The sequence below is a fragment of the Thunnus albacares genome, chromosome 1, assembly GCF_914725855.1.
Source record: "Thunnus albacares chromosome 1, fThuAlb1.1, whole genome shotgun sequence".
Lineage (NCBI taxonomy): Eukaryota > Metazoa > Chordata > Actinopteri > Scombriformes > Scombridae > Thunnus > Thunnus albacares.
In genome coordinates this window covers 10,807,380-10,820,456 of record NC_058106.1, presented here as the reverse complement: position 1 = coordinate 10,820,456, position 13,077 = coordinate 10,807,380, and the positions used below count along the sequence as shown (strand labels likewise).

Genomic DNA, 13,077 nt, shown 5'->3' with positions numbered 1-13,077 from the left:
AAAAGCATGACATGTAAAATAATAATAATAATAATACAAATGAGACTTTTTTTTATACACCTTAAGAATTTATTAGGTAAATAACTTTAAAAAATAGAAACATTTAGATAAAATACATGCTCAACATCAGAAACAGAGATCAACACATCTGAACTCACACTCAATGAGTCAAATATATATCAAAGACTTATGTGAGCAGATCAGCAGCTTCCACTTCAAAACTGTTAAAAAAAAGGCCCCGTTCATTTCTTCTTTCTTCTTCCAAAAGCATTTCCATCATGCTGACAAAATCTGCCTTGGTTACTGTTCCCCTTTCATCCACTCCGATCACCCAAAGGACTCAAGATACAGGGTGATCCATCAGCGGATTTTTTTCACAAAGACCAGATACACTGTCTGACCACCACACACATACACAAGCCTGTGGTTATTGGATATTCGGTCGTGGTTTGAGAATAAGCTTCCCCGTCTGTAAAAAGACACACAGAAGACGAGTGTTAACATTTTTACACAAAAACAAGTCATCTGAAGGCTACAACTCACAACATCGAAAGGATTTGTTAACTCACATCGTCACAGGACATGTTGTATTCTGCTAAAACCGTCCGACAGCGGGCAGCGATACTGAAGGCGTAGAGGTCAAAGATGTTAACCAACAGTAAGTCAGACAAAAAGCGTATCACAGACCTTTCTGAATTAAAGCTGTACAATGTAGCACGAGAAGGGTTCATATGAGCTGAAGTGCAAATGCCAAATTATTTTTTGGACTATTATGTCTGGAAAATATATGCCAAGATATTCACACTACTTCATATGAATTGAAATAAGACAAAAGGATACATTGATGGTGCAACAACTCGTTTGTGTATCCCAGCAAAGAAAAGAGCTATGAGAGTGATGCAGCTGATGGTGAAGAAGGGATGATTCCACAGTGATGAGAAGAAAGAGACCTGCAGAACAAAGAGGAACAAAGCCACAGCAACTGTTACTCATTATGTCGATAACAAAACAACAAATTACAGGAAAAATTTCATTCCGATAGCCCCCCCCTCCCCATTTGTTTATTCCAATTCCCCCACAGCCCCCAATCACCCACCCTCACCAGAGCTGATGGAGAGAGACAAAAAAAGGGAGAAGGAAAAAGTCTGGTGGTGAGTTGAAGTATATTATCAAGGGTTGCATGACATCCTGAAGCCATTGAGAGATGGATGGGACTCGATTAGATTTGCACTAGAGTAGAAGATGTTATCATACTAATAAAAATGTGAAAGCTAAAGTGTCTGACTGTTTAGAGGTGAATAGACTACAGTCCTGAGGGCAACACTTTCACTTTTACAGTACTTATTTATAGTGAAATATGGAAGTTCTCAGTTATGGAACATAAAAAAAGAAAAATGACTGGCTTCCAGAAGAAATGTGATTATTCCGCAGTAGAAAAAAAGATAAGGCAAATTAAAGCTAACAGAGGCAATATCTATCTAACAATCTGAACTAAAAACTTAAGACAGTAGCTACATACTGTGTATTGGCCCATCGGCATTAAGTCTGAGTCACGTTGCTGTTCAGTGAAGAACAGTATAATTCAACCACACAGTTTTGTTTTTTGTTATGCCGATGACCAAGTAAATGCTGCTTCATTTACTTGAGGTTTAGGGACAGTTAGTTCTGATATGACTGTGCAAGAAAAATAGTTCCACATCAATTTTTTCATGAGACATAATAGCTTAGGTCTAAAACTGAGCTAAAGCCTGGCATGGTTTTGTTGGGATATGGGGACATCATATTTTTTGTCCGATGATGCTAGCTCTGATGCAAACAACCAGCATCAGTGCACAAATTATAAAATAAAACAAAACTGTCACCTCCATGCTGAGTTTCCCCTTTATGTTTCAGTCCTCACAACTAGACATGTTTGCCCATTAATACATACCTTTTGTGTGTCAGGGTCTATTAACCAGTTCCAAGCCCCAGTAGCCGTGCAGACAGACACCACTATCAAAATCACTGAGATAAGACAAGAGAATTAGGCCCAGTGCCGCAACGTGAAATGTATTTCACCAAAAACAAACCTCTATACATCTTCTCCTCAATGCTGGTGACACTAAACTGCTGTATCATCCTCAGTTTTGCTCACACACACAAACTTTGACGTCTGAAACTTGTAATTATGTCTGCACCAACTTCTGCTTTTACTATACTTGCTATACATTTTTTACTCTTGATTCTTCTCTTTGATAAATCATCAGAAGTAGGGGTCAGGTTGACGTCAATGAACAGAAATACATGGGATTTATCAAATAACTAAAAAATCTGGCAAATAATAGTAGCTTGTGAGCCACAGGGTGCAACATGTTCACCACCCTGGTTTGGGTGATCACCACTCTCACAGTTACTTACTTCTCCACCTGCCTGTTGCAGGTTGCAAACAGGAGACATACTCTGTCAATCTTCTCTCAAAGGCCTTCAGGTCTGGCAACAAAGACAAAGGCACATAAATACACATTGTGTAAAGGGATTTTGTATCACTGGTGTATCACCTGGCAACTTAGGGAATACACTTTCCTGTGAAATGCTCTTTCCCCTCTGCAGAATATGTAAAGTAATATATACAGTAGCTGACATGATGTCAATAAATAACAGATTTAACTGATGTTATCTTGTTAACTAACGTTACCCACAACACAAGCGACTGTCTGCTGTCAGTTAAGCTAACAAACATGCTAAGTGTCGTAAGCAGACTAGCCAGCTAGTTACCTTACTGTTGCAGCTAACTTTAAAATCACAACCAAAGCCGTTTGTTTTGAATGTATCCTGTAATTACAGCAACGGGGCTAACACAAGTCGAGGGCTATATAAAAAGGTGGTAATTTGTTTTCTGTGCTGGTTACCTTCGGCCTGTTCCAGCGAGTTCATGTCTGAGCCTCGTCCTTCCTGTGCGCCTGCGCCCCTCTCAGCTGAAGGACAGGCCGAATAAGCCAATCCGCATTGCCTGTGTGTTCAGCTCTAACATGATTGGATGAAAATTAAGTAATGGGTGGGTACTGAGAGCTAAAGTCCCGCCTCTGTCTCATTGTCCAATAAGGAGCCTATGGACGCCTGTGATGTTGTTCTCAGGTGACAGGTGAGGGTCAGACACATTTATTTCAGCTAAAAGTTTAATATTCATAAAAATTAGTTTGCCAACGACAGCAACAACAAAAAAAACCTTCTCAGTTTTTGTTAAAGAATGTGAACAGTACTTACAGACTATCAAATCTTGCACTAATAAGGCTGTAAAAACTGTTAGAGTATATTTTTGTGTCTTTAACTGTTTTTATTTTATTTTGTTATTCATTATATTTATTCTTTATTTTTTTCTTTCTATTTCTTATGTGTCGTTCGTGGTGCCCACTGACATTTTGTTCACCAGAATGTACCTTGTTCTTTATTGTTCTCAATAAAGAAAAGAAAAAAAAAAGTACACCCCTCTCCATAATTCTCAAAGCTGAATTATTATGGATATATTCAGTATAGGAAATAGTCTAGACAGCTTGAGTATCATTTTATTTATTCAGGACCATACTACATGAATTACATTTTTATGATGATATTTAGAAAAGAATGAATTAGCTCCTTTTTCTTGCCACATTTTCATCTTTCCATCATTTTAGGTACAGATTCATATTGGTTTCATCTGTCCATAATGCTTTATTTCAGACCTCTACATCCTAGTTTTTTTTACTTTTCTGCAAATATTTATATTATGAGGCATGCTTGAGTACCTGCTTTAAATGTACTTGATTACTTACCACACAACTCTGGATCTGCGAAGTGTTTATTTTCACTTTCAGTCGTTACACAATGGCATTGTTAATGGCGCAAAAAGTTCAAAGCATAGTTAATTAAATGAAATCAACACAGGTTGATCCTATCATACGGGTCAACTTGTTTACTCTCTATTTTTATTTCTTTCAGTTCTAATACAATTGCATCATTTACATTTTACAATTTGATTGAAAGCATTATTATTGGCATTAATTAAATAGGCATTTCTTCAACAAGTTGCCCTACCTGGTCATTCAAAAAAATCAGCACATTCCACAACAATTAAAAAACAGAATGTGTGTTGTTTTTCAGAGTGAGTAGTCTGCTTTTTTATTTGCAGGCTGCAGTTTGTTCTGCAGTTTTACACTGAACTTTTCCCTCAGAATTTGCTCTATCTCATCATCTGTTATTTTCCTCATGTCTAAGAGATCAACACCTTCCTCGGGTTTGAAGGTGACCTCACTGTAGGTCCAGCCAACAAGGGCTCTGAATCCTGTAGATGTTTCCAAAGAGCAGATAGACTTACAGGTAAACAGTGAACTAGGATCTGTTTGAAGTGTGTCGTTTATCTCAAAGAAGTCTTTTGCTTCTCGGGGCATCAAGGTGAAGCAGTAGATTGTAGTTATCTCCTTCTTGTTCACCAGACTTGACGAGGCAAAGTCTGGATTGAGAACCTTTGGCTTTCTACCAGTCTTCTCCAGCACCCAGACACCCTCCTTGTCTATCAGACGAAAGACACCTGCTGCCTGAGGTTGGTCCTTTCCAGAGATGAGCTCCAGGGGCTCCAATATTTGAGAAGACACCCCAAAGCTTACATCTGCTATGTAAGCCTCTCCATCAATGACCACCTTGTTGATGAGATGATTTTCACGGGGGCCAAAGTTTTTGATGATACTGTTGAAGACTCTGGCGCCCAATGTGGTGGTGTCGTAGCCCATTTCTCTCAGCACCCAGCCAAACAGGAAGTTGTTCTCAAGGCACCAGCCCCCACGGTTGTTCCTAACTACCTTATTGAAAATGGCCTCAAGGTCCATGACGTTTCTCTCACCACAGTGAACGCTGAGGTTTTCAAATGGAATTGACATGACATGCTGTTTGTGGATCAACTGCAGTGTCGCAAGATCAGGTTTATCATATGAGCCATGGAACCCAATCCTTTTGAAGTACTCCTCCAAATTCATTTTGCCTGCAAAATACAGGAAATTGCATAAATTTACAAGACTGATCTACCCATTACAGTTGCACAATTTTGCAAAGTCATTCCCTAACTGTCTCAAAACCTAACCCTAACCTTAATAAATCAGATATCTGAAAATTTCAAATTCTACGTAAGCAGCAGTGTTCAGCCTTACCTGTCATGTTACTGTAGGTTGACTGGCTAGCAATCAAAATCGTGTTGGACGGAGTATTTGCACAGAGCAAAGGCTGCACCAAAAAGGAAATGCAATTCGGCTACTTTTTCTAGGAAGTCTAATGAGCTGTAAAGAGGTGGAGCATATGTAGTCAGTAAGACATGACTGTGTTTGGGTTACTGATTTACCTAGGCCACATGTTCCACTGTACAAGAGGTGTTGCTCCACTGCTACCCTGCTATGCTACAAAATATACAGGTAGCGGACAGATAAATGTACCTTCTGTGATTTAATATGATATGCAGTGTGTTGGCAGGGTCTAAGTTCATGTGCAGGTTTACAACCTTCTAGAGGGTTGTAAACCTGCAACTCAGTCTCAAGGTGTCACTGAGAACTACCATCAGACTCTCAAGGCCCTGATTAAAGCCGACACTGTGTACTGCCCAGGAGACTGGGATGTAGCCATGATGTTCTTCCAGGATTTTGTCAATGAATCAACTGGTTTCAGCCCATTTGAACTTGTTTATGGGCATGAAGGGAGAGGGCCTCTTCAGATGGCAAAGGAGAAATCATTGGAGCCAAATGGATCAACTGGGCTTTTACAGTATGATGCCACGTTCAAAGACAGGTGGAAAACTACCTGTGAGCTGGCTGTGAATGAGCAGGGAGTTTCACAAAGGAAAAACAAAAGCCCGTTGTTAAGGATTCCTGTAAGTTAAGTAAAGGAACTTGATTAAGGAGAGGCTTAAAGGTTGGGAGCTTGGATCAGTCCGCTCGGGCAAGAAGTCCATAAGGGCAAGGCAGGCTGCAGGTCTACATAAATGTTGTGATGGAAGAAGCAGGTAAAGGCAGGCGAGAACAGGGGGGAATGACTACAACTCTGCAGCAACTTTGACAATCTGGCAGAGGTTTGGTGTAACTGGGTAGGTATAAATACTGAACTGGAATAAGCACCCTCCCCAAATCAGGGAAAATAAAATGTGGAGAAAAGGCAGACTGTGTGCACACCAGTAGCAAAGAGTTTTAGGTGCCTCCTCACAGAAAACACTATGAAACAAGTAAGTTAAATGACTTTAATAAGACCCACCAGCAGGTATAAACACAAGGTTTTCAAATGTAATCGTAAAAAAAACAGTTTAGGTTGTTCTGTCAAACACTTGTTGATCTATGCTACGATTTGCCTTTGTGTGGCCAAGAGGACAAGAGGAGGATCTGAGTTTCTGTCAGCAGGAGATGGATGCCTTCTCCTCTTGATCTTGATCAGCAAGAACAGACTATTCACCCAATACTCAAACCTACAGGCAACAATAAATCTGATAATGCTCCAAAAACATCCCCAAAAGGGTCACTGACCATTTTATTGGCCTGTTTTCTATGATTTTTCAGATTATATAAAGGACTCCACTGCACTCTCTCATCATGAAACTCAGTTTTCTCCTACAGCCTTCTAAGAAAACCACAGGCTCAGTCATGTTTTAAAGGGAAAAAAATACACAAGTTTATGAGTATAATTTTGTAGCATTATTTATGAGTACAGTTGCAAGAATACCCTAGGATAACAAATTAGCATTAAACTCTCCAACTGGGGCTTAGCTTTCCCTACTATTCATTAGGTCTTACAGCATGTATTTAAAAATGCTAAATATACAACTTTAACTAAAGCAAGCAGCAATGGTATTACAACAGTATAATACCAGCAAACAGCCTTGCTTATGATGTAGATTTTCTCAGATATAAAATAACTTTTTCTTAGGTTTGTACTTTCTTTAAGAAAGGCATTTTGCTCCTTTTATCAATTCTAGATAGTTTGCTCTTCTACACACATATACCAAAATCATAAATCCAAGACATGTCATTCAACCACCCTCAGATCCCAAATATATCCAGAGGGCTCCAACAGTCTGCTAACTCCTTGATACAACAACACATGGAAATCATCACTCAAAGCACTGTTAATGTTTAAATTAGATGATCCTTCAACAAGCTGCTCCACCCGCTCAGGCATGAAAGCAACAAAAGTTGCAAAGGACAACAACGGGATCTACTTTTCAGAGAGTGTAAGAAGCTTTGTTGTTTACAGGCTGCAGTTTGTTCTGCAGCTTTATACCGAACTTTTCCCTCAGAATTTGCTCTATCTCATCATCTGATATGTCCCTCATGTCTAAGAGATCAACACCATCCTCAGGTTTGAAGGTGACCTCACTGTAGGTCCAGCCAACAAGAGCTCTGAATCCTGTAGGTGTCTGCAATGAGCAGATGGACTTATTGGTGAACAGTGAACTAGGATCTGTTTGAAGCATGTCGCTTTTATCAAAGAAATCTTCTGCTTCTCGGGGCTTCAAGGTGAAGCAGTAGATCATCTTCGTTTCCTTCCTGTTCACCAGACTTGATATGGCAAAGTCTGGATTGAGAACCTTTGGCTTTCTACCAGTCTTCTCTAGCACCCAGACATCCTCCTTGTCTATCAGACGAAAGACACCTGCTGCCTGAGGTTGGTCCTTTCCAGAGATGAGCTCCAGGGGCCCACGCACTTGAGAAGACACCCCAAAGCTTACATCTGTTATGTAAGCCTCTCCATCGATGACCACCTTGTTGATAAGATGAGATTCATGGGGGACAAAGTTATTGATGATACTGTTGAAAACTCTGGCGCCCAATGTGGTGGTGTCATAGCCCATTTCTCTCAGCACCCAGCCAAACAGGAAGTTGTTCTCAAGGCACCAGCCCCCACGGTTGTTCCTAACTATCTTATTGAAAATGACCTCAAGGTCCATGATGTTCCTCTCACCACAGTGAATGCTGAGGTTTTCAAATGGAATTGACATGACATGCTGTTTGTGGATCAATGTCAGTGTCGCAAGATCAGGTTTATCATACGAGCCATGGAACCCAATCCTTTTGAAGTAATCCTCCAAATTCATCTTGCCTGCAAAATACAGGATATTGCGTGAATTGATGCCACTTTCTACTGGCCCATAATAAAAGTTTTTTAACTCAAAAAAAAAAAACACGTATAAAACATGTACAAAGTATTACTAGATAATGATAGCCATGAACTTAAAAGACCAGTCTCAATTACTTCTTAAAAATCCGTTTTAAACCATTTCATCACTTGCTCCTTGTCCAACATGAACAAACCAAATGTTTCTAGTTATGTTTTTCTTCATCAATGACAATTTGTCATAATAAGACAGGGTTCGTAATATGCATATTTGAATATGCACATTACGTTATAATAAATATATTATTAATAATAAAAGGCAGTTATGAAATGTGTAGAAGCTTAACTTTGCCATTTAAATTAGTAATTCGTAAGAGTATGTGATCAAAAACGTACGGAAGAGGATCAGGGCCACATGTGAAAATTTTATTTGAGTTCTGAGTTTAAAGTCAGAACTCAAATAAAATTTTCACGTGGCCCTAATCCTCTTCCGTAAAAAGACAAAGGAAATGCCATCCAGCTATTTTCTTTGAGAGCTGCATACCTTCCGCTCCTCTTTAACCAATACAAAGCTTTGTACCTGCAAAAGTTATAGATAGTTCTTAACAAGATCGTCTAATGTCGCATTAACACTCGTATAGGCTCAAAACTAGTGGTAAACATGCCTCGCCCCTCAGTTGGCAGCAGAGTTAGCAGTATTTCGTTAAGTAGTTTATTGAACCCCTTAATTAATTGATCCTATCTCAAATCACCTGGTCCAGCGTTTGAAATGACCTCTTACCCACAAACTGTGATGTAACCTGCAGCTTGTAGTAATCGTTGTTGAAGTTTAGAGCTGGAGGTAAAACATGACGACGTTATCCGTGAGCTTGTTTGCAGTTGTAGGGCTTCACGGTCACCGCTGGAGGACGCTTTAACACACACAGAGTCCACTTTAGTAGAAAGTCTCACTAGTTTTTTTTGTTTTACATGACCACAGATTAAATAATACTGTGGGGATATCGTTCAGTGGGAGTCCTTAACCATATAATTTATGCATTAAGATAGATTTAATTTAAGATAAATTTACAGTGTCTAGTTCAGACACTTTTACATTCTTATATCTACTACATGTTGCCCCTGCAGTCAAAAACTTCCGTAGATGACAGTATTTCTGTTATTACTTTTATTACGTTTTTGTTAAATAGGATAAAACAGTTCATTTCGTGACTTTTTTAATTCTTCGCTTTTATTCTGAGGGCACGGGTCTCATACCGGAAGTTTAATTTTTGCTGCCTGAGCGCATCAAACTGACTTTCGAAATAAAATCCCTATGAGCAAAAACATGGGCAAAAACCTATGGCAAAAACGTACAGACCAGTATAATTTCAGAATTATACGCCATAAAGTTCTCCAATTCACTTTTAATTGTATTTGATGTATCTCGGATTGATTTTTCAAGTAAGATTCAAAACTTTATTTGTCATGTACTCACATATTTTCAATATGTGCAATGTAATGTGAGGGTGGCATACTCTAGAGGATGTGCTAAAAGGCTGAATGTGAAAACATAATAAATGGAATAAGAGTTTTTAAAAAATAGCTACTACTTTTTTTTATTAGTCTACTAATTATTATTAGTCATACTTGCCCACTGCTACCACTATTATTGTAGTCATATTTCTATTATTGTTGTTATTGTTATTGCTATTGTTATTGTTGTTGCTGTGCTTCTCTGTGTGTCTCTCTCTCCCCTCTCCCTCCCTCTTTCTCTCTCAACCCAACTGGGTTGAAGCAGATAGCCACCCACCTGAGCCCAGTTCTGCTCGAGGTTTCTTCCCATTAAAGAGTTTTTCCTTGTTGCTGTCACCAAGTGCTTGCTCATCTCTGTAAATTAAAGAGTACAGTCTAGACCTGCTCAATGTGAAAAGTGCCCTGAGATAACTTCTGTTGTGATTTGGCGCTATATAAATAAAATTGACTTCACTTGATTGGAAACAATAAATATCAAAGACAAATTTTCACAGAAAAATATATAAATATATGTAGCCTAATATAAGTATTAAAATTTTAAAGAGCATATGTTCAGTATGGAAAAAATGTTAACTATATAAAAACGTCCATAAGTATATATCTATCTCACCTCATATTGTGGAAGTGCAGCCGCCTCGCTTCCTTTGTTATTCTGCCTGTTTGTACGTTCACTTGACGCAGCTGGTTGGGTTGCGTCGCTTTGAGACACATTTTTGCGTAAACTACGTAAGCACGTACCACTCCGACCAAGGAAGAGCAGACCATACACCGGTGCCACATTGGAGATCAAGTCATCCTTGAATGAGTTTTATTCAAAAGGCATTTCACTGGTTTTCTACTCGGTTTATGTTGAGGTTGGTACCGCCAGAACTCACGTGTCTGTGCGTGTTTGTTGTCTTAGTTTGAGGCACGGCATGCTGAAATACTCCTTAAGGAAAATAAGTAACCGTCTGTGTGTGGTTCATATGTAACACCGGTGTAATAGACTTGACTTATGTAAGTTAACATAAACTGTAGCCCACATTGGAATAACACACTTTAACTTCGATAATAACACACAGTTTAATAACTAGTGTGAACTGTAACTACCAAGTTATCGCCATCCTTGATTTTTTGGTTTGGAACTGTACAATTTCCACATTTACGAGAAAGCTTCATGTGTACTTTTCATAGACTATATTGAACTAAATTATCTACTAAAACGCGTTGTCTTTTTCTTGTTGATACCTACATCTAATCCTCGTTTCTATGAACTCACAGATTCGTCCTCCTGCAATGGGAAATACACGTACCGACACGTTTCTGATCACCGGGGGATGTGGGTATTTTGGTTATCGGTAAGCACAATCTCATGTTGATTTAAACTAATGAGAAAGATTGAAATACAGTCAGTAAACCTGCAGTAATTGATTTCACTTTCCTTGTGCAGTTATACCGCCTATCACAGCAGGGTGGCGTTGTCGCACCAGTTTTCTCTTAGTTTTTATGTAACGTACAGAACAGTGGTAAATTTGAAAATAGAAATATATATAATTATTGTATTTTTGTCATGAATATACATAGAATGATTTATGTAAAATGAGAGACTTGTGCTGAAGATTTACTCATATTTAGTAACATGTTTCCCCTGCAGCCTGGCATGCTCCCTGCATAAAAAAGGAGCCAAAATCATTCTGTTTGACAAAGTCCCTCCAAACCAAGAAGTGCCAGAGGACATTGCGTTTGTGCAAGGAGATATACGTGACTATGCACAAGTTGAGAAGGCAGTCACTGGTGTGGACTGTGTATTCCACATTGCTTCTTATGGCATGTCTGGCAGGGAGCAGCTGAACCGGCATCTGATTGAGGCAGTGAATGTTCAAGGCACACAGAACATCCTGAAGGCCTGCGTGGAGCAAGGAGTGTCCAGGCTGGTGTACACCAGCACCTTCAATGTGGTGTTCGGAGGCCAGGTGATAGAGAACGGAGATGAAAGCCTCCCTTATCTACCTCTCCATCTTCACCCCGACCACTACTCCAGAACCAAGTCCCTGGCTGAGATGGCAGTGCTAAAAGCCAGCGGCACGGCACTGAAGGACGGCTCTGAGGTGCTGAGAACCTGTGCCCTGCGCCCAGCAGGCATCTACGGGCCTGGAGAGCAGAGGCACCTGCCCAGGATAGTAAGCTACATAGAGAAGGGGATCTTCAGGTTTGTTTATGGTGAACCCAGCAGCCTGGTGGAGTTTGTCCATGTGGACAACCTGGTGTCAGCACATGAGCTGGCTGCAGATGCTCTGACTGCAGAGAAGCAGCACTGCTCTGCTGGCCAGGCCTACTTCATCTCAGACGGCCAGCCTGTCAACAATTTTGAGTTCTTCAGACCTCTGGTGGAGGGCTTGGGCTATCCTTTTCCCAAACTGCGCCTACCTATCTCTCTCATTTACTTTTTTGCCTTTCTCACAGAAATGATCCATCACATCATCGGCCCCTTCTATAATTTCCAGCCACTGCTGACACGTACAGAGGTGTATAAAACTGGTGTGACGCATTACTTTAGCATGGCAAAAGCTAAGGCGGAGCTCGGTTATGATCCTCAGAAGCACAACCTGGATGAGGTTGTACAGTGGTTTAGAAGCAGAGGACATGTGAAAAAACGTCACAGCTCCGTCCTCAGTCGATTCATGCTAAACTTCCTGGTCATCGCTGCCTGTGTGTCTGTCGCTCTCTCTTTTCTTCCAGTCGTTGGCAGTTGATTAGCAGCTAAAGCAAAAATATCATTCTGACATTTTCCAAAATGCCACATGTAGCCTTCTGTATAAAGACTGGTTCATAACAAGGTTGTTTACATGTCAACTTTCATTAGTATGAGAAGTACATATTTTATTTCAAAATGGTAATTATTGGCAGGTGCTTCAGACACAAGAAGCAGCTGCTTTGATACTGTAATACCTATCATATGTGAAAAGAATCTTATAATGTCTGTAACCTCATGTCTTCATTCCAGAGACTGTAAGTCAAATGCTACCTCTTTTCTCCTCAACAGTGAAAATCTCTTGGGGCAAAAACTGATAATTACTGAATACGTTCCAATGTTTTACATGCTGTATGTGTGAAACTGTAATAAATAGTAAGAAATGTTCTGTAATAAATAAAACTTTACAAGGCAAATGCAGTTTGTTTTTCATTTAACAATTTTTCACAAATGTCAGTTCAACAATCTACACTAACCAACTGCAGCTTACATGTATAATTTAAACTAAATCAAAATTCAGAATAAGGTCGAATTATTACTTCAGGAACAAATTAAGACAGGTAGTCAAGCCCTTTGTAAAGAATTAGTGGTTACTTATTCATTTAGCTATTCATTCATTTATGGCTATAGCATTTATACTCAATATGTCACAGCCACACTGTAACAACAATAAACTGAAGCTCCATTTGTGGTCATAATAAGACAAACAACCGTTTTCCCCACAGCTTTTTATTTGG

At 39.6% G+C, this 13,077-nt stretch overlaps 4 protein-coding genes across 6 annotated transcripts; 1 reads left to right on the top strand and 3 right to left on the bottom strand.

The window, feature by feature from the left end:
* Window positions 1–48: 48 nt before the first annotated feature.
* Window positions 49–2,994, bottom strand: cnep1r1 (CTD nuclear envelope phosphatase 1 regulatory subunit 1). The gene is made up of 6 exons (XM_044376526.1): window positions 2,889–2,994; window positions 2,398–2,469; window positions 1,931–2,004; window positions 841–950; window positions 570–624; window positions 49–469 (listed from the first exon to the last, which is right to left on the bottom strand). The coding sequence occupies exons 1-6, from the start codon at window positions 2,911–2,913 to the stop codon at window positions 428–430; spliced, it is 378 nt and encodes a 125-aa protein (XP_044232461.1). The 5' UTR covers window positions 2,914–2,994; the 3' UTR covers window positions 49–427.
* A 727-nt stretch (window positions 2,995–3,721) lies between these two features.
* Window positions 3,722–6,113, bottom strand: LOC122999342 (arylamine N-acetyltransferase, pineal gland isozyme NAT-10-like). The gene is made up of 2 exons (XM_044376223.1): window positions 5,157–6,113; window positions 3,722–4,990 (listed from the first exon to the last, which is right to left on the bottom strand). Exons 1-2 carry the CDS (start codon window positions 5,161–5,163, stop codon window positions 4,113–4,115), a joined length of 885 nt encoding a protein of 294 aa, XP_044232158.1. The 5' UTR covers window positions 5,164–6,113; the 3' UTR covers window positions 3,722–4,112.
* Window positions 6,114–6,662: 549 nt separating this feature from the next.
* On the bottom strand, window positions 6,663–9,019 carry LOC122999412 (arylamine N-acetyltransferase, pineal gland isozyme NAT-10-like). Of its 2 annotated transcripts, none has more exons than XM_044376425.1 (2): window positions 8,850–9,019; window positions 6,663–8,082 (listed from the first exon to the last, which is right to left on the bottom strand). In XM_044376425.1, exon 2 carries the CDS (start codon window positions 8,075–8,077, stop codon window positions 7,205–7,207), a length of 873 nt encoding a protein of 290 aa, XP_044232360.1. In that variant the 5' UTR covers window positions 8,078–8,082; window positions 8,850–9,019; the 3' UTR covers window positions 6,663–7,204. The 2 variants fall into 2 exon arrangements, with proteins under 2 accessions (XP_044232360.1, XP_044232276.1); XM_044376341.1 differs by having other exon boundaries at window positions 8,879–9,016.
* Window positions 9,020–10,248: 1,229 nt separating this feature from the next.
* On the top strand, window positions 10,249–12,756 carry sdr42e1 (short chain dehydrogenase/reductase family 42E, member 1). Of its 2 annotated transcripts, none has more exons than XM_044360370.1 (3): window positions 10,249–10,463; window positions 10,870–10,946; window positions 11,243–12,756. In XM_044360370.1, the coding sequence occupies exons 2-3, from the start codon at window positions 10,885–10,887 to the stop codon at window positions 12,339–12,341; spliced, it is 1,161 nt and encodes a 386-aa protein (XP_044216305.1). In that variant the 5' UTR covers window positions 10,249–10,463; window positions 10,870–10,884; the 3' UTR covers window positions 12,342–12,756. The 2 variants fall into 2 exon arrangements, with proteins under 2 accessions (XP_044216305.1, XP_044216314.1); XM_044360379.1 differs by lacking the exon at window positions 10,249–10,463 and adding an exon at window positions 10,507–10,605.
* Window positions 12,757–13,077: the final 321 nt, after the last annotated feature.